Raw genomic sequence first — 18582 nt, 5'->3', positions numbered from 1 at the left:
ACAGCTTCATTTTCTGTGGGAACATAATTTGTGTTTTCTGTTCCAGATAGAAGCAAATTAATAGCATTTGCTTATATTAAAATCTAGATTGCCAAACAGAAAAACTAACAAACAAATCCCAAGAAACCAAACATCCCCCAAACCCAAAGAAACCAATACTTCCCTCAACCTTAGGAGATCAGCCATTCTGTATAACTGTATTAATTGTTAATACTGGAAAGCTTCCCAACTTTTTTTCACTTGAAAATTTGCTGTTCATTGGTACCAAGTCAAAAAAAGTCCCCTAACAGTAGTTTATACACAGAAGTCTAATTTGAACTACAACTCTGCAAATCTACAGCAGCATACATGTCAGCCACAGTAATTTTTTTAGTTTTCCACTAAAAGACAGTGAAAATATTTTTGTAAAAATTAGACAAGAGGAACATTTCAGAGTCTGAATCTCTTCTAACCACAAGAAATCCCGACTAAGTGAGCATCAAATCCCATGAAACTACAAAAGCAGCATTGCCTGCATTTTAGGAAAACAGATTCATTTTTTTCCTTGTCTCCAAGACAAAAGTGGCCAGCTGAGTGATATTGTCCCAGGAAATTAATCTAGCCTAGGGCTCCCATCTCAACTTTGCTCAGTATTGTTAGAGCACTTTCCCCATGTTATCATCAAGATCAACTGCATTGTCCAAAGTTCAGTTTTATGTAGGATCTCTGCATTGAATGAATGGGTGTGCATAAAAAAATTTTAAACAGCCTCACTTTAATTCAGGTGATACCTGTATATACCAAGTATGGTAATTTTGAGATACATGACTAGATAAGCACATACATGTGAAACCATTTTACTATAAATAAAGTTTACACACATTGTTCAACTACACTGTTTCCTTCTCAGTGACCCTCTCTAACATTTGCTCCTTGGTCTCCTTCAAGTTCCCTCCCAAATGACTCTAGGAGAAGGAAAAAGAAGAAACACATGGAAAGAGAGAACACTAAAGTGTTAGCATAGCAAGAGTAATCATAAATAGTTGAAACTAAATTTTAACTTAAAGTTTTCTTCCCTCTCTGATCTCTGGACAGAGAAGTATCAGCAAAAGCCTATTTCAGTCTGGGTATGGACCACACTCATTCACTTCAGAAAGAGTGCATAAGACATGCTTGAGGGAATTACATTGGCACTCCACAAGGATAAAGGGAAGGACAAACACAGAGCAAAGTACACAATATTACACAATATAAAGCAGACCATGTATACTGATAGCTGTGGTTACATACCTCCCCCATACTTGGGTTCCAGCACAAGATTCGGTTGTCTTTGGCACTACTCAACAGCAGTTCAGGGTCAGCCTGGCACCAAGAAACAGAGAGAACTCCCCTAAAATAGATCAGAAAGAAATCAGTCATCTTTCCTGTACAGTTTGTTCTGCCATCCAGTCACTAAGAAAGCACCGTGCACCAGCACCTTGGCTCAGAAATGCAAGTTCACATCTCTACCTTCAACCAGATTCATCTGGGAAAGAAAACAGGCCCAGAAGAAAATCATAGTTCCCCTAAGTTCAGTCTCCCAGCTGTCTGCCTTGAAAAGATGCAACACAACATGCAAGTCCTTACCTAGTGTGCCCTTCCAGCTGGCTAAGAGGAGAGGTAGCAAAGCGTAAGTCCCATATTTGGATCACTGGCAAACGGTCATCCTCAGAGGAAAGGACTAGCTGGGTTGCAACTTCTGGATGCCAGGCCATTCCTGAGCAATGCATCTAGGGACAAAAATAGCACAGGCTGAAAATTCAGCAATGCAAGTTGGCAATAGCACAAATGGGCCAAAGCCATGTCATTCTGCACTGAACTCGCCTAGAATGCTTGACATAAACCAAGTCTAGTAATGTCTTGCTCCAGGCAGCAAGCATTTCTACCGTCTCTTCACAGCAAAAAAACCCCACTAACCACATAGAAGTCAAAGTCCAAAGTTGAACCTGGGAAGAAAGCTGGGAGGCTTCTCATAAATGAGTTGTGAACACAGGAACTGAATGCAAGAATGCATGAATTTTAAGAACAGTAAGGGGCCTTGTTTCCCCATTTCATTCAGGAAAGAAGAAAAAGAGCTGTTTTGATGCTACGTCTCCAAGAGAACTAGTTCCAACAGCTCCTAGAATAAAACCATTTGTCCTAAGAGTCTATGCCACTGCTTTGTAGTCCCATGTGGCACGTTGTAAGCTAGTTAGAAATGTAGCCTTTTCTCCACTCACTCTGTTGCTGTGGTCACTGACTTTGATGATCGGCTCATTCTTCCTGAGGTCCCAGACCACAGCCTTGCCACTGGGGTGAGCGGAGGACAGGATATGCTGCACCTGTCGATTCCAGGACACCACACTGATGTCTTCATGTGGCTGCCAAGACAGGAAAGGCCACACATCCATTATTCCCAAGCTGAGGGAACACTCACAGGAGTCTGTCAATAGTTTAACTGAGGGATTAGGGATTTGATGATACACAGATTCCTCTCTTCAACTGCTGATCAACTAACTGGAAATACCAGCAGCACTAACCAGAAAGACTAGGGAAAGTCCTTTACTCAGAGTACAGTGGACAGTAAAATTCTATAGGGGAATGTCACCTGGAAAAGTACCTCTGCATTTGAAGAACAGGCACTGGATTCTACATTGGCCAAATGTGTTATAAATCACTCCAGAGAGAACTGCAGCTAAGCACACATATATGTCTCTACCCCAACTTCTCAGATGAACTTAAATGGAAAGATGACCTTGTGCAACATTTCAGGAGTGCAGTGAGACGGAAAACAATGAAGTATTCATGACTAATTGCTGTTATTGTATCTACTGCAATGCAGGAGATAGGCAAGGAAACAAACAGGAGATTACTGGAGGAAAAACCTGGCCTGCTTTTACTGAAGTTTACTATGATTTTTCTGCTTTCGCGAGTTGATTGCCCTGAATAATATAATAAGCATCAGAAGATCAGAAACTTCTTCCTCTTCAAACTCAGGAAATATTATCTGGGAGCAATAGCCAAGGTGCATTTAATGGCTCACTGGCTCTGCTAGGGATATGACTTTCATGAGATATGAAAAGCCTCAGCTGAAGCCTGAAATAAATTCATTCCTCAGAGAAGGTCCAATAAACCTTCTTAATCCATCACACATGCCCCAGCTGGATCACAAGATAAACTGGTCAGTTACTTGATTCAAATCCACAAAGAGCTTACCCATCCATGCAAAGTGCATCCTTCCAGAGCTTGCCAGTCTACCTCCCCTCCCTTTACAACACTTCTTCCACCCCCAAGAATGAAACCAATCAGTCTCTTCTGATTCATCTCTCTCCTGACAGACTTCAAAGTCATTCCCCTTTCACAGACTGACTGACTAGGCTAGGATGTCTCCACACACATCTTTTTGTCTTGCCTACTGAGATACAAAACTGCACGAGTATTGCCCAGAGGAAAACACATTTACCTGTGATTTAGTCCCCGGAGTCATAGGCACACTGAAATTATTCAAGTCCCAGATGAAAATTTCAGAATCATTGGCTCCAGAAGCCAAGAGATTATTCTGTAGGAAAAAAAGGAAACGCTCAGTTGAGATTCCTGCTCACAGATTTCTTAAAAATAGATGGAAGCAAAAACCCCAAAATCTTCTACAGTGAGATGAGAGCTGTATTTCACAGCCACTGGCATGCAGAAAGATACTAACTGGATTATAAACCGAGCACATCTCTGGCCTCTGTGCCATCCACTGTGGCATAGTACAGACACATTTAAAATTTGTCTGTTTTATGCAGATGGCTGCTGTTAATCACGATGAAATTCTGCCATCGGCCTTGAAGCCACCATCTCTGGCCAGCTGAGCCTTTGCCTGGCATCGAGGAGACTTCCTTCTGAGAAGATGCAAGTTTCTCACAACCGACTGCAGACAATTTTCCATTTGCCTTTGTGCTACCACAAGAAACATGTTCTGTTCACTCCTCATTTATGTTGCAGTCCTTTCAAATGTGATCAGAGCCCCACTGAATTAAACAACAACTGAACAAATAAAAAAAATAAAAGTTTTAATCTTGAAAGGACAATGTTTTGACATGTAACAATATTACAAGACACGTTTTTATAGAGAGGTAAGTGATTTGAACAAGGTCACAGGAGAATTCAGAAGCAAAACTGTGAAAAGAACCCAAATCTGAGTCTCAAACCAGCCTTGTGCGTCAACTACTGTGCCTCTTAAGTTAAAACTTGTCCATTCACTTTATGAATCTATACACAAAGGAATGTATTTTCTAACAAGGAGATTAACTTTCCTTTGGTATCTTTATGTTACACACCTGGAAAGGGTTGAAGTCAAGGGCTCGAACAGGACCCGAGTGCTTCTCTGTCTGCGCAATGACGGGGTCGCCCTTGGAAGCCAGGACGCGGTGCACGCTGTACATGGTCAGCACTCCGTTATCCCCGCCACCAAGGAGCACTCCAGAGGACTCTGCTGACCCATTTCCAAAGTTCCCCCAGATCAGCTTATGGAACCTAAAAAAAATACGAAAATAAAGCTGGCATGACGTTTGGTGGAAATCAAGACACCCTCTTCATTACCAGAACTCATATCCCTGTTTCAACCTATCAAATATATCCATCAGTCTGCACTTTAAACAATCAGCTCCCTTTTAAGAGGACTGTGGCTCTTGCATGCCAAAAAAGAAATAAGCTTCCTTCCAATAACTTTTCAAGGGAATCTAAGAAGGCAGAGCTTGTGTCTATTTTTTTGACCGTTTTGTTGCTTGTTTAAAACTTTTAGGACCTCACATGGGATTTGGTGGGTGAAATCCTCTAGCCTACACTTTACTGAAAATTAGTTAAGAGATTTATGTGCCTTCATTTCCAGAGCTGTTATCTGAAAAATATGTTTACACCCTTTAAAATCTGCTAGTTAGAAATCAAGGCTGTGTTTTACACTGGGGGCAGACATCACCTACACTGATAAGCCTAAGAAATCATCTTGTTTTAAAGAGCTGGAGAGTAAGTTTCACTCTCTCTATAGTGTCTTTAGGGCAAATTGTCAGCCCCAGCAAATTCACTACACAAAATGTCTCTACTGACTGACTACTGTACAAGTAATTTCCGATTTCTCTAATAGTCCACCTGCCCTACTTTTATACCCAATATGATCTGTATCAACAAAAATGTTCCATTTTTGAAGAGAAGTCAATTGATTCAAAAGATCACTTCATATACTGTAAACATTACCTCCTCCTTTCCTGTCTTGCACCAGAAAACCCTTTTCAGTTTCATTGATTGATACATCAGTATGAGCTTCTAGTACCTGTTTGAGGCAGAAAGTGCTCCTTTCTGCTTCATATCCAGGGAGAGATCCCTGAAGTCAACCTCAAATATTTCCAAGGTGGCATTTGTACTGAAGGATGCATCCAGTTGTTGGGCAGATGTTCCTAGAAGAAGTACAAGAGCAACACAAGTGGGCATTTTTATCAAAAGCACAGGATACAAAAAGAGTAAGGCACTGAAAACATATTCTTCATAGTCAAGACAACCTCGGTGTTGTAACAGTTCAAAAAGAGGATGTGTCTGAACACCTCAGAAAAAAGAATCAACAATTATGAGAAAGACTCTGAAAGAAATTAAAAGTTCTTCAAGAAATTCTGGTCACCAAGGCTACTGTTACACAGAAAACTTTCTTTCTTGGGATAGGTGCAACTCATATACCCTCCTCCAAGCAACTATGGCTTTTGATATTAAGTTCTTCTCTAAATTACAAAGACACTGACATAATGAAATCCAGTTACAATTATGATCCCAAGTACTTGTGGACACTGCTCCTTAATCATGACATGTCCTAATCAGACCTTGTAAACCTACTCTACAGAATAAGTTCTTCAACTGTAACCAACTAAACATGCCTCAACAACCCACACACAGTCACAAATTGGTAGCTTCCTTGTTTCTCCTTATTCTTATGGAATAAAAGCTACAAGTTGATTTAATGTTGCCTAGAGGGGCACTGCCAGGCAAACTGTCCCCCAGTTACCACAGGGATGCTTACAACATGGAAAGTGCCCAAAGGACTATTAAAAAGCAGTACAATTTATGAAACTACACAGCTTCTCATCTAAAGCAAACTGAAGCCAAGACCTTTGGTTCAATCAAAACCCTAGCTTTGTTCTCTGCAAACTTTACTAGTGCAAATCCTTCCCAGATGCTGCAGCTCTTCACAAACTGACCCAGTGTGGGTCCCCTCCATGGGGTGGTCTTTCAGAACAGATTGCTCCAACCTCAGTCCTTCATAGGGCCACAAGTCCTGCCAGCAAACCTGCTCCAGTATGGGCTCGCCTCTCCATGGGGCCACAGGCCCTACCAAGAGCCTGCTCCAGTGTGGGCTTTCCACAGGGCCACAGCATCCTTTGGCATCCACCTGCTCCAACATGGTGGATTGTAGCTGGGTATCTGTTCCACCATGGACCTCCACGGGCCGTAGGGGTGAGAGCCTCCCTCACTAAGGTCTTCACCAGGGGCTGCAGGGGAATATCTGCTCTGGCACCTGAAACACCTCCAGCCCATCCTTCTGCATGGACCTTGGTGACCACAGCATTGTTTCTCTCATATATTCGCACTCCTCTCTTGTGCTTCAGTTACACACACACACACACACACACACACACACACACACACACGGCATTTTCCACCAGAGCTGTCAGCTCCACACAGACAAACTCTGCCAACTCAGTGAAGAGACTCACTTTCTGCTTCAGGAAATAAAATTACTATAAGAATGGTGATTAATTAATAAAATCAACAAAATAAAATTTAAGGTTTTGCAAAAGTACTGAGAATGGAATGTTAACCAAAACAGGCAACTTTACAGAGAAGAGGTTTATAGTATTTGATTGTCAAGCTACATGATTATGACTGAAGACAGACAAATACAAGTGACCTTAAATGAACATTACTTGAATTAACTTTTTTCCCCCCACAGGCATAGGATGTGTGTAATGCAGAACATCAGTGTTGGGAGTCTTAACTAGAAATCAAAAAAATCATGTATTCAACCTTTGAAAAATCACTCATGTTTAAAATGTCAAAGTTGGGCACAGAAGTAATTCTCTGCCAGTGACTTTAAACATAAAAGCTGTAATGTTTTTGGTATATTGCCTTTAAGTTTTCCAGGGACTATGAAGGTGGAAACTGTTGAAAGCTAAAACCCATACAACTCTACAGAAAATTTTTCTGTGATTCATACTCTAATATTCACAAATTGTGAAGAACTTTACCTGTTGCTAGGTAAATAGGGTGGTTGTTTGCTGGACTCCATGTCTGCACAGCTGTTCGCTCAATTTCTTTTAGCTTCATTTTCTAGCTCTGAAAGAAATTTCACACAGAGTTTAGAACAGAGAGACACAGCTGATGTGAAAACATTCACATCAGAAACATGATGAGAACGCACTGCTCTCAAAAGAGTGAAGTTAATTGCTACTTCCTGCGGCAGTGAATACTGGAATAAATCAGGATATTTAAGAATTCATTAAATCCCCCCCAACCCCCCGCAAAATCCCACTGTCTGACCCCAAATTTTCTTTCATATCTCTCTTTTTGATATGTCCCAATTACAGGAGAGTTTCAGAAAAAAACAGGGGATCTAAATTAACATACTCAAGTCTTCACTGCAGGCTAGTTTAAATCAGCTACAGAAATTAATTTAAACAAATGTATTTTGATCTAGCACTAGCTGCTTTCTCCAAACAAGCTAATGTCAGTATATACATAGGCAAAAAGGAAGCAGAAGCAATCTCAGGACAGGCTAAATTCCAAGCAGAAAAGTGACGTGGCAACAGAAAACAAAGTGCAATGCTATCGTCTGCCAATTCAGTTAATGTACTTTGTTCTTGCTCCTCCAAAAAGCAAAAGGAAAAAAAAATCATTTGACTTTCTCTTGGAGCCAGCAAATGGCAGAATGTGAGAAGAAGTAATCCACAAGTAACTACTTGTGGTTTCAATCTCAGCACTGACAGCAACTCTTTATTTACTCAGGATAGATTGAGCGACACCTGTAAAACGGGAACCAAATTTCCCCATGCGTCCGGAGAGAGATCAGTTGGGCAACAATGTAGCAGGTTAATTGAAAATCAAACACCAACAGCAGGCAGGTGGGAAACTGCTAAACTGAACAAAAAGATAACTGAATACAATACAAATAATTATTGTTCTGAGTAGGATCCCATTCTTACTAAGGAGAAAGCACCCTGTGCTCCATTCCTGACCACAAACAGGCATTCTAAGCATCATAAATGATGTGTGGACATTCTCAGGCTAGTGGGGTCACTCTCATGAGCAGTGCCTAAACTTTTCAAGCTTGGCTGCACTGCAGTCTTTTAACTCCAGCTAAACAGAACTGTATGCTTAGATGATATCATGCTGAATAAAGTAAAACTGTCAGCAGGCAGCACAGCAAGACCCTCTGCATCTTGTCAGTTTGCTGTGATTAACCTCTCCTGGTTACTTGACACTGTTTGTGTAAACCACAACCTGCATCACTTGGCCCCCCTCTGTTCAGATGCAGGGCTTATAAGAAACTGTGGCCTCCCGGGGCCCACACAAGGGAGAAGATTGGTCAGCATTACTTCTTGAGCTTGGACCTCCCAGCTAAGAATTCTACACCTCTTTTTAGGGTTTCTTCTGCCTCATGAGTCAAAGTTAAGGATACCCTCTCTCTCTCTCCCATACACTATTTGGATATGCTGATTGACTAGAATTTATTTAATACTTTTTAGCATTAGTCTGCAGCAGTATCTCCCAAAGCTCACACTGCCAACTGCTATTCACACATTAGGCTTATCCCAACTTAGTTAAGGCCCAACAGAATAGAACTCTTGTACAATTTTAAAAAGTGCAACTATTTTTTCATGGCCCCTATGAATAGAGGTGGAAAGGTCATCTTCTCATTACCATAACCAATCTCTAGAGCTTACTTTCCAATTTCCAGTACACACTTTGTGGGGTACTCGTTAGGGGTCTACCACACTCTCTCTGTGGTGCATCTCTCAAGATATTCCAGTACCTACTCATGCCTCCCATACTATTGCAGAAACCCTCTCCAGGTCTTCTCCCTCCACTGGCAGAGGCAAGTGAAAATATCTGCAGAACTTAGGTGAATCTTCTAGCAACAGTCTATTGCACAAGGCCCTAGCTGACTCCACCACGACTGGGGACAGGACAGCTGGTATGCTCCTTACAAGTGCCTTTCTTGCCTCTTCCTCCTCCAGTTACAATCTATCATTTGTAGGAGCTGGCTCTACACTCAGACCTCACTGCTGAGTTGAGAGGGCAACTTCCCTGTGAACATTAATAGACAATGGCCAAGAGACCTCTTCCCTACAGGAAATTAACTGGTGAGGAATCAGTGAAGAATATGACTATCACAAAGTTAGTTGGGTAAATGGTACAAGCTCCCCCTCCCTACCTCTGTGCTGGACCGACTGCCTAGCTGAAATAATTTACATTTAATGTGCAAATAAAGATAAGCTGCAAAAATTGTGCAGAACAGTATTGATCAATTGTTTGGCTTTTCTTGTCAATAGAGCGTTTTACATAATATAGTCAATTACTGCATCATTAGTGTTCTCTTTTCACAAACTTAAGTCAGGACAGAATGTGAAGGTAAAGTGTCTTGGTCATGGTAACCCACCCAAATGGAGGAAAGCAAACAACACTCCATTTAGAGTGGCTCAATGTCAACAGAACAACTGCAGAAGTGCTGGATCATCGGTACTGTAGAGGTTCACTGTGTCCCTGGCCTTAAAGGCAAACCAGCAGAAGTTCCAACAGAGAAGGTTCCTTGAGAAGGCCCACAGAGGATGCCCAAGAAGCTAAAAGATCACAGTATTACACTGTCTCTTAGAAACGTCTGAGCAGTTCAGCTCCACTGCAGCTGAGGATCTGCAGAGATACAGCAGCACCCCCTCCTTAAGTCAGTGAGCTCTGAGTTTGAAAGGGGAAAAAAAAGCCTGATTTGAGTCTTACAATTAGAGAAGTGGTCCTTCTACACACTATGCATATCTGTATCCAGGAGAAGACTCAAAATCCTTAAAGAAGGAAAAAACCCTTTAGCAAATTCTTCTGGCTGCCTGAGAAAAATTTTCAAGTATTGAACTCTTCAAGAGTAGAATTTTTAGGGAGAGGTTGCCACCTGCTGTCACCTCTCAAAATAGCATCTAAGACTTCCAAGAAAGCTCATGCTTTTCTCAGGACTTCTAATTAATTAATCACGACAATTCCTCACCCTTCTTCTACACACAACCATTCGACTACAGATCTAATATATTAATGAATCTCAGCCCCAAAGGGAGTGGACAGAAGCAGCAATTCCCCACAGCTTTCCTCAGACATGGCTTCCTGCACAGATCTTAAAGGGTAACAAAGCAAAATCTAACAGGGTAGAGCACACTTTGCCACTGAGAAATAGAGAGCATGCAGCTGAACAGTGAAAATTCCCAGATTACATTAGACCATGCAAACAATGCCATCAGAGACAAAAATGCCTCACCTTTGCTAACCTGAAACACTTATGGCTTTACACTACACTAAGACCATGGTTGTTGTTGTATGAACTAATTGACTCTCAAAGCTGTCATAATAATTACCCCTGATAGCACTCTAGTGAGACCTTCTCTCTCTTGCACCACCCAAACACTGTCAATCAGAAATCCCCTCCCACTGAATTTCCCAATCCTCCTCCTGCCACTGGACACCCAACCATTCCTCTCTGTTCCTACTGATACTGGACTTCCAGCACTGCACACAAAGGACCTGATAGGCTGATCTCCCCACACTTAGCTAAAAAGTGAAACTCGGGCAGAACAAGAATTGTCCAAGGTCATCCGGGTGACAAGTAGACATCCTAAGACCTGAAAAATATCCCCCAGCCAAGACACAATGGTTAAGACACAAACTGTCCCTAGAGTTTCCAAATCCCAGCACTGATTTCAAATCTCGGTACTGCCCCTTCTCTTTGCACTGCTCTGACATGACACGCTCCTTCCGCAGCTCCCCAACTCCCCACAGCCAGGCTGTTCTCGTACGTGCTTATTATAAACCCCGATTACAGAAGGCAGAGACACACTCAGCTAATCTCGGCTAATCACTGGTGTGTGCAAGGTGGGGTTGTTGCAGGGCAGGGCTCAGCACATTCCTCCATGACAGCTCCAATGGTATATAAAGAAACTTCTTGTGCTCTGCGCAGTTTCAGAAGCTGTTGCCCATTGCACAGCGCTGCTCAGATGGCAGCGCACACACGTCTCAAGTGTGCCTGTCTGCACAACAGCATTACCCTGTGGGATGGTGAAAAAGAGCAAGGGGCTAGGAGGAAAGCATTGACCTCGGACACCGGGTGTCAGACACAGGCTCCGGGCTACGCCAGAGGCCTCCCCGCGGCCCAGGTCACCCAGCTGAGATCTCCGGCCGCTCCCCGCCCGCCGGCCGGCGGAGGAGAGACGGGAGAGAGGAGCCGAGGCTCCCGGGGCAAGGACGGGGCCACGGGACCTGGGAGCGGAGTCTCGACAGAGACGGGCCGGGTGCACAGCAGCCCTGGGCTGGGGAGCCAGGGCGCCGCGGGGCAGGGCCAGCCCCGGCTGGGTGTCCGAGGGGCGCGGGGCGGGGCCTGGCCGAGCCGGGCCGGGCCGGGTCGGGGGGCGGGCGGCCCTTACCGGCTGGCTGCCGTGCCTCCCGCGCCGCTCGCTCCCGCAGCCCGGCGCTCCGACGGTGGCCGCGGGGAGCCCAGAGCACCGCCCGCCCCGCCCCGCCGCGCCTGCGCGGGGCCGGCCCCGGAACCCGGCCCGGCCCACTGCCCCGCCCCACTGCCCCGCAGCAGCGGCCGCGGCCGGGCCCGGCGCGGCCGGGCTCCTTCACCCTCTGTAGGATACCCGAATCGGCTCCGTCCATCGGTACCAGATGCTGCACGCCGGAGGCCGAGGACACCACTGCTGGAGCCGGGCTCTGCTGCGGCTGCCACACCCCCCTCAGAACTTTACCTTAGCTATACATGTAATGCATCCTGAGGGTGTGCAGAAAGGAAAGGAATGTATGTTTCTAAAATTATGTTAATTGCTGGGAAACAATATGCAGAAGGACCCAGGCCTTCTTCCCTTACATCCCTCCTGCTTTCAGAAAAAAATTGCCTGTATTACAAACTCAGTTTTTAGGATTTCTGAGCCATATCTGTCCAACCCATTATGCCATCCCCATGGATGAAAACCATAATTAAGCTACTGTTTAGAACAAACTGGATTGGAAGTCCCCAAAGCGGGCAGCAGCAAATAGCACTGGAACGCTGCACAATGAGCTGGATGGGCCTAGCCCTGCCTCAATGCAAGTGCTACACTATCACACACACCAAAGCTCCTATTCATCTTCATTTTACCTGAAGACTATTACAACTCTCATAACATTTTATACAGTACTGTCATGTAAGTGCTGTGGAATGGCAATTCTTGATTCAAATATCCCTAAGGAGTGTTTTGCCCTGGAAAGCAGAATTCAGTTTTAAGGTCCCCATAGCTCATAAAAAACACTTGAAAAAAACCACTTCTGAGATAAAACATCATTGACTATAATTTAAAAGCAAGCATTTCTGTAATGAGAAAGTGACAGCTAACAAAAGCTATGAGGAATGTTGATTGTTCAGCGCCTCCAAAGGAGTTATAAATATTTAGGTGCAAATAAAACTATCTCCTAGCATTCAATCCCATAATTTCTTTTAACATATATCCTTATAAAAACCTCTACACAAAAACCAAGCTAACAGTCTCTCTAGAATTTGGGGTTTAAAATCTGTACAGATGGAAAAACCATGAATTGCTGTCTTTATATACCTGCTTCTCTTAAAGCACAAAACTACAAGTTGTGACAGGGTGCTGAGAGCAGAGACAGCACAGTTTATAGGAAGCACCTAGAGTTGCCCAAGCCTTCAGCCTTCTGTGATCACCCACTCCTGCAACTAAACAGTGGGGTTAAGACATAGCACAGCAGAGTTGAATACTAAAGGTACTGTCTCCTCCAGCATCAAGAGGAAAAAGCCATTATGTTAGAGTGGAGCTGGACAAATTTAGGAGCTTAATATAATTGTATGTATAACTTTCCCAAGCAAACTGTTGCTGCAGCTATTGGAGGTCCAAGACCAGTGGTTTGCAGCAAAACAGGCAGATATCATGGGTCAGATGTAACTCCAGGCCAGGTGGATGAACTCAGGCCATAAAGGAACAATTATAGGCACCTGTGCACCTGTATCAAAGCACATCTGGCCAGAGCTGAACTTGCTCATTAGCCTTTTCGTACTGCTGCTGTCCACACAGCTCTGCTGTCAGCCTCAAGCTACCCATTGCAAGGCTCTGTGCCTCCCAAGTGCTTCCTACTGGTTATGCAAACTGCACTTGAGAGGGCATCTAGACCTGGAAGAGATCAAAGTCAACTCCCAGCAAGGGCAGACCCAGTACAAGACTCCCAAGGACTGGCACTTTCCAATCTGTTTCTGCCTATCATTTTACATATACAGTGACACTCCAGTTCAACTCCCAGCAGCACCTGCATTAAATGCCTTGGTTACAGGCAGCATTGCCTTCAAAAACAAGCACAGTGAGGAATGTTTGTGCACAAGATACATGAATGACCACCAGTCCTAGGTCTGCACTTGTAATTCTGCCCCATAGATGCTATCCCATTTAGACAAGTTCACTCCATTTCATTAGCTATAATTGAGCCTTCTCAAACCAACAGAAGACAACTAGCACAGTAGGTGTCATTGATATATTTCACTGCAGTTATCAGCTGAGCATTGAAGAACAAGTGTTAACAAATGCCAGTGAACACTAGACAAGACTTCTTCCCCAGGGGAACTGAAGGAAATGTAGCACTGGAGCAACTTTCAAATTTCATAGTGTATCACCGTGGGTGGCTTTTTATTGGGGTCTCCTCCTCTCGCCAGATACAGGTCATTGAAGGGATATTGCTTCGGTCCCTGCAAGGAGAGACAAACAGAGGCAAATTCACCAAGCAAATTAAGGGGTAAGAGTAAAATGTCTCATCTCATCCCACCCCCACCCAAATGAAGGCTTGTAATTCATGACCTAAATTTCTATTTCTTAAGTGCTTCAGCTAGAATATTAGAGTATGAGGGAAGTAAATTCAGAAATATGGGGTTCCTTGCATAAATTATTTTTTTAACAGAAACATCAAGGCAGTCTTGCTTTTAATCTTAATCAACCTTTTATCTCACAGCATGAGGATAATATATTGCAATAGCTGCTCATGTATTCAGATACATTTTTCAAGAGTACAGTTCCCAAATGATACAGCTCATGAGATATAATTAAAAACACAGGGCAAGAGAAGAGTTAGATGGAGTATATGCACACATGGGGAAGGAGAATACCTAGACCAAAGATGGGATACTGTAAGAAGCATAGTCCAATTTAGTTCCCTGTGAACAGGAACTGCACACTATGAAGCAGCATCTGTGAGCAGAGCCAGTCAAGAGAACAACTCAGGTTAGATGAGGCCACAGGACATCCCTTGGCCCATCCACTACCAGCAGCAGTTTTGCATTCACACCCATCACTCATCTTCAGCAAAACCACTCTTATGGGCATTAGTAATGACAAGAAATACAGCAACTTCTTCTCCCTTTACCCTTGGGTTTCACTCACCACAGGCCTGTAGGATGGGTAGATCTCTCCAAGACCAAACATGATCAGCATTATGCTCAAAAAGAGAAGAAAGTGTTTGCTCATGGTGTGCCAGGGAACAACAGTGGGGGATGTATCAACCCGGTTCCGAATGTACATGTCAAAATCCCAGTGCATCTAAAGAACAAAGGAAAACAATTGCACATTTACCAACAGTGGTCAAGCTGCTTCCCTCAATGGAAGCAGCACATTACAGCATTCACAAAACTGCAAGAAGCTGTTTCATCTCCACCTCAAATGTAGAGATAAAGCCACAGAGGAGGTATACGGTCCACCTATAGTCACGACAAACTGTTGCTTACAGCAAAACTCAAAAGACTCTATATTTCATCCTATGCTTATACCACACAACATACTATATAGGATAGCAGCAGTTTTTATTTCTATGCATAATCACTCCACCTCAGCTTTGTTCCCCAGGACCACTGGAAAGACATGCTATAAATTGGAACCCTCACTAATGGAAGCTCAGTCACATACCCAAACAGAAGTAGTGCTATTTCAAACAAATAAGCAACTACTTGACACTTGGAAGCTGGTTCCTCAAAACAGGGAAAGGACCTGCTACTGCTACTCCAGGACAAGAGCAAGGCTGGTAGCAAGCTAATACCCTGAACTATAAATAGGAAAGTCTCAAGCATGATCTGCCTATAGTCTCCTTTCACATTAATAAATGCAGAGAACTTATTAATTTGCAGCTCAAGTACTGCTTCCAGATTCCCAGCTCTAGCTCCCCCAGAGCTATTTCCTATGAAACCCAGAGAAAGAATGAGCAGAAATCAAAGCTGCCTAACAGAGGCATCTGCTAACACCTGGAAAATATCAGTATAGCCCTCTTCGCTCCTGATTGCCAAGACCATGTGCAAGGGCTGGCACACAAGCCTTCCTGCAGCAAGCACTACAACAACACAGAATCAACATGGGTTTTTTTCATGTGCTTTTAGTCATTACAACATGCACTTTACTGTGGTACATATGTTGAAATGCTCTAATGTGGTACTACTGTGATATATTAAGCACACATACTTAGATGAACTCTTGCTTCTAGTGAAGAGACCACAAGTCAATTACCAAGCTCAGTAACTGCAGTCAGATTGCAGTCATTCACAAAAAGATCATGCACTAGGAGAAGAGCTACTCCTGAAAGGAATTCGAGGAGCTTAGATTTTCAAGTTAAGTTCAAAGTTAACACAGATGACCTATTCACATTTATCTTAAGGACATGTTGCAAACTTCCTTTAGAGAGAACATCCTTATTTGTAGTCTACCTCAAAAAAGCCCTGGAGTAATAAAGCAACAGTAACTACTTCCATTGCACTAAAAGGACTTTATTCAAATGGTGGCTTCTTTGCTAAACAATTCTGAACCAGGCTCTCATACTGAGTCCTATCAGGCAAATAAAATTACTCCTGCAGGGAACGTTAAGTTTGTTGAGTCTCCCTTCTCATATGTAGTAAGATAACTGTCCTCAGTACTTTTACAGTATTTACCCAGATGGCCAAAGCCTAACTTTGCCTTGAACTGACTGTCCCTGCTTGCACAGGCAACACACACACTGGCACTGATGATGAAATTACACAAAGGATTCACCAGAAAGCACTAACAAGAGGTGCATGTTAGAATTTAGTAACAGGGGCATTGGTAAGCAACTTCAGAAGTGGAACTGGTGTTCCTACCGGCTCTCCCCAGTTGTGCCTCATGTCTGGCTGGTCCCACTGGTACCAGGGGTCCCTCTCGTATTGAGACTTGTTAGGGAGCATGGGATAGTCACCATACCTATGAGAAACAAACAAAAGACCAAACATAAAGAAATCTGTACTAATTTAGATATAATTTGTAAGAGATAGTATAAGACAAACCTAAGGAAATAGAATTAAATACTACTTTATTTTTATTGCTTTTATGCATATAGATTTTTGAAATGCATTAAAAGAACTAGCACAACAATAATTACCTTGACACCAGACACCATAACAAATGGCATTCCCCAAACTGGCCTTATTGGGCTCTACTAGATGAAAGAAAATGCAAGCTTAACCAAAATATGGAAACCTAGTTATCTTGGCACATGTAGAAGTATTCCCCAACATTTAAACATCTCCTGAAACCTTTATTCTAGACATGGCTTTCAGTTCATCCCACTTAGCCTTGCAGGACAATAGCATATGAAGTCTCTCAAGTTTCTCTCACGAAGTCTCTCGTGTTTTATTCACATAAGCCTCTAACTCATTCCATTCATTCCTATTTTAAAATACTGAAGTGTCTTCAAAGCTCACAGTACAGCAAAGGCAGGCATTCACCAGGAGCTACGGGCACGTCCCCACAAAGTCTGGAGCCACTGGCCCTAGCCCGCTCCTGGAACAACGGCACTACCCAGCTCACCCCAAGCCATCGTCGGGATAGGGCTGATAGTCCTCCACCCGCATGTTGTACTTCTTCGCAGCGGCCGCCCGCTCCTCCGGAGTCCGCGGATACGGCCCAGGCATCATGTCCTTGGACATCTCCGAGGCTGCGGGAGAGGAACGCGGCAAGAGTGGGCGCGGGCCCCGCCGGCAGCCGCAGCCGGGCCGGGGAGGTCGCGCCGCCCTCCCGCCCCGACCCCGGAACCACCGGCCCGTCGCCCCAGACACCCCGACCCCGCCGCCGGCCCCTCGCTCCAGCCTCCGCCTCCCCGCTCACCCGCTCGCGCCCCCGAAGGCGCCGCCAAGGCGGCCCGGGCCGCCCTGAGGCCGGCGGCCGCCCGGGGCCAGAGGACACCGCGGAGAGCGCCCGCCGCCATCACCCCCAGCGCGCAGGCGCGGCCGCGGGAGGCACGGCGGCGGGGCGGGGCTAGCCCTCAGAGGCGGGATGGGCGGGGCGAGGGGCGGGGCCATCGCTTAGGGGCGCGGAGGGCGGGGCCGCTGCCGGTACCGGTGCCGGTGCTGGCCCCGCTCCCGCCGGGGCGGGAGTTAATCGGCCGCGGTGCAATGCTGACACGAGGTCAATGGACGGAAAAGGCAGAGGTGCGATATTTCGCTTTGTCTGTCACCGTCTGAAGCGGGGCAACGGGAATGTATGGCAGGAACAGCCTTTCACACGCGGGGAGCCTCCTGCGGAGCGGCCGGATCGATGCTCAGTCGGATCGATGCCGTGCGGCGTTATGCAAATCGCCTTCTTTGTATCAGTATCAATATTATAAAAGTCAATACTCAAATGTAATCGTCTTATCTCCATGGAGCCAGAGGAAGGTGGACAGCAGAAACGTCATGTTAATTTAGCAATGTGATTCTTCAAATGTAAGCAATGTATTATTGTAAATAAAATCAATACGAGCATTAAAGGATTTTGCAGTTTACTTCATTATGTAAACTCTGTGGTAGTTGAACTCATTTTCCTTCAGTTATTCATATCAGCCATAATGGGTAATGTCTCTATAACGATTTACATTATAAAGCTTTGCAGCTCAAAAACTATCACAGACAGTTTGTCATTAAAGCCATTCCTTCTAATAACAACATTAATTTTAAACCTAAGAATTGAATGAAGATAGTGATGAACCACAAAACTATATCTGAGATACAGCATGCCTGAGATGAGGGCTTTGTTGCAGATAAAGAAAAGGATCCTTTCACTTATCCCAAAGAAAGGCCTATTGATGTCATTTTAGGGATGGTATCTTAATTCAGCCAACTCCTGTACAAAGGAGTATGCAGTGAAGTTACTCAGTTATCTAATAAAGTTATTAACTCAGAGCCCAACCTTCCAGTGCAGATGCTGCTGCTGTTTTCCATGGAGCAGCATTTAGTGCCTGTCCCCCCCAGAGAGCTGTGGGGACAGCACTGGAAGTGGGGACCTTGGTTCCCATTTATTTTCT

At 44.3% G+C, this 18582-nt stretch overlaps 2 protein-coding genes across 4 annotated transcripts in view; both read right to left on the bottom strand.

Moving 5' to 3' along the window:
• The window catches only part of SEC31B (SEC31 homolog B, COPII coat complex component), a 35512-nt gene extending 23732 nt beyond the window's left edge, over nucleotides 1-11780 (bottom strand). For all 3 annotated transcript variants that reach the window (XM_084210754.1, XM_084210755.1, XM_084210756.1), the window contains exons 1-8: nucleotides 11697-11780; nucleotides 7269-7356; nucleotides 5309-5432; nucleotides 4320-4515; nucleotides 3461-3556; nucleotides 2238-2378; nucleotides 1606-1748; nucleotides 1270-1369 (exon numbers count right to left, since the gene is read on the bottom strand). In XM_084210754.1, the coding sequence (XP_084066880.1) occupies nucleotides 1270-1369; nucleotides 1606-1748; nucleotides 2238-2378; nucleotides 3461-3556; nucleotides 4320-4515; nucleotides 5309-5432; nucleotides 7269-7347 (879 nt within the window). In that variant the 5' untranslated portion in view covers nucleotides 7348-7356; nucleotides 11697-11780. The remainder of the gene's footprint in view (nucleotides 1-1269; nucleotides 1370-1605; nucleotides 1749-2237; nucleotides 2379-3460; nucleotides 3557-4319; nucleotides 4516-5308; nucleotides 5433-7268; nucleotides 7357-11696) is intronic.
• Nucleotides 11781-13776: 1996 nt separating this feature from the next.
• Nucleotides 13777-17550, bottom strand: NDUFB8 (NADH:ubiquinone oxidoreductase subunit B8). The gene is made up of 5 exons (XM_084209934.1): nucleotides 17409-17550; nucleotides 17112-17238; nucleotides 16406-16505; nucleotides 14691-14846; nucleotides 13777-14002 (listed from the first exon to the last, which is right to left on the bottom strand). The coding sequence occupies exons 1-5, from the start codon at nucleotides 17506-17508 to the stop codon at nucleotides 13910-13912; spliced, it is 576 nt and encodes a 191-aa protein (XP_084066060.1). The 5' UTR covers nucleotides 17509-17550; the 3' UTR covers nucleotides 13777-13909.
• Between the last annotated feature and the right edge of the window lie 1032 nt (nucleotides 17551-18582).

This window comes from Fringilla coelebs, assembly GCF_963513975.1.
Source record: "Fringilla coelebs genome assembly, chromosome: 8".
Classification (NCBI taxonomy): Eukaryota; Metazoa; Chordata; class Aves; order Passeriformes; family Fringillidae; genus Fringilla; species Fringilla coelebs.
Note: the sequence above shows the minus strand (reverse complement) of the source record. Positions and strands in the feature narration are given on the sequence as shown.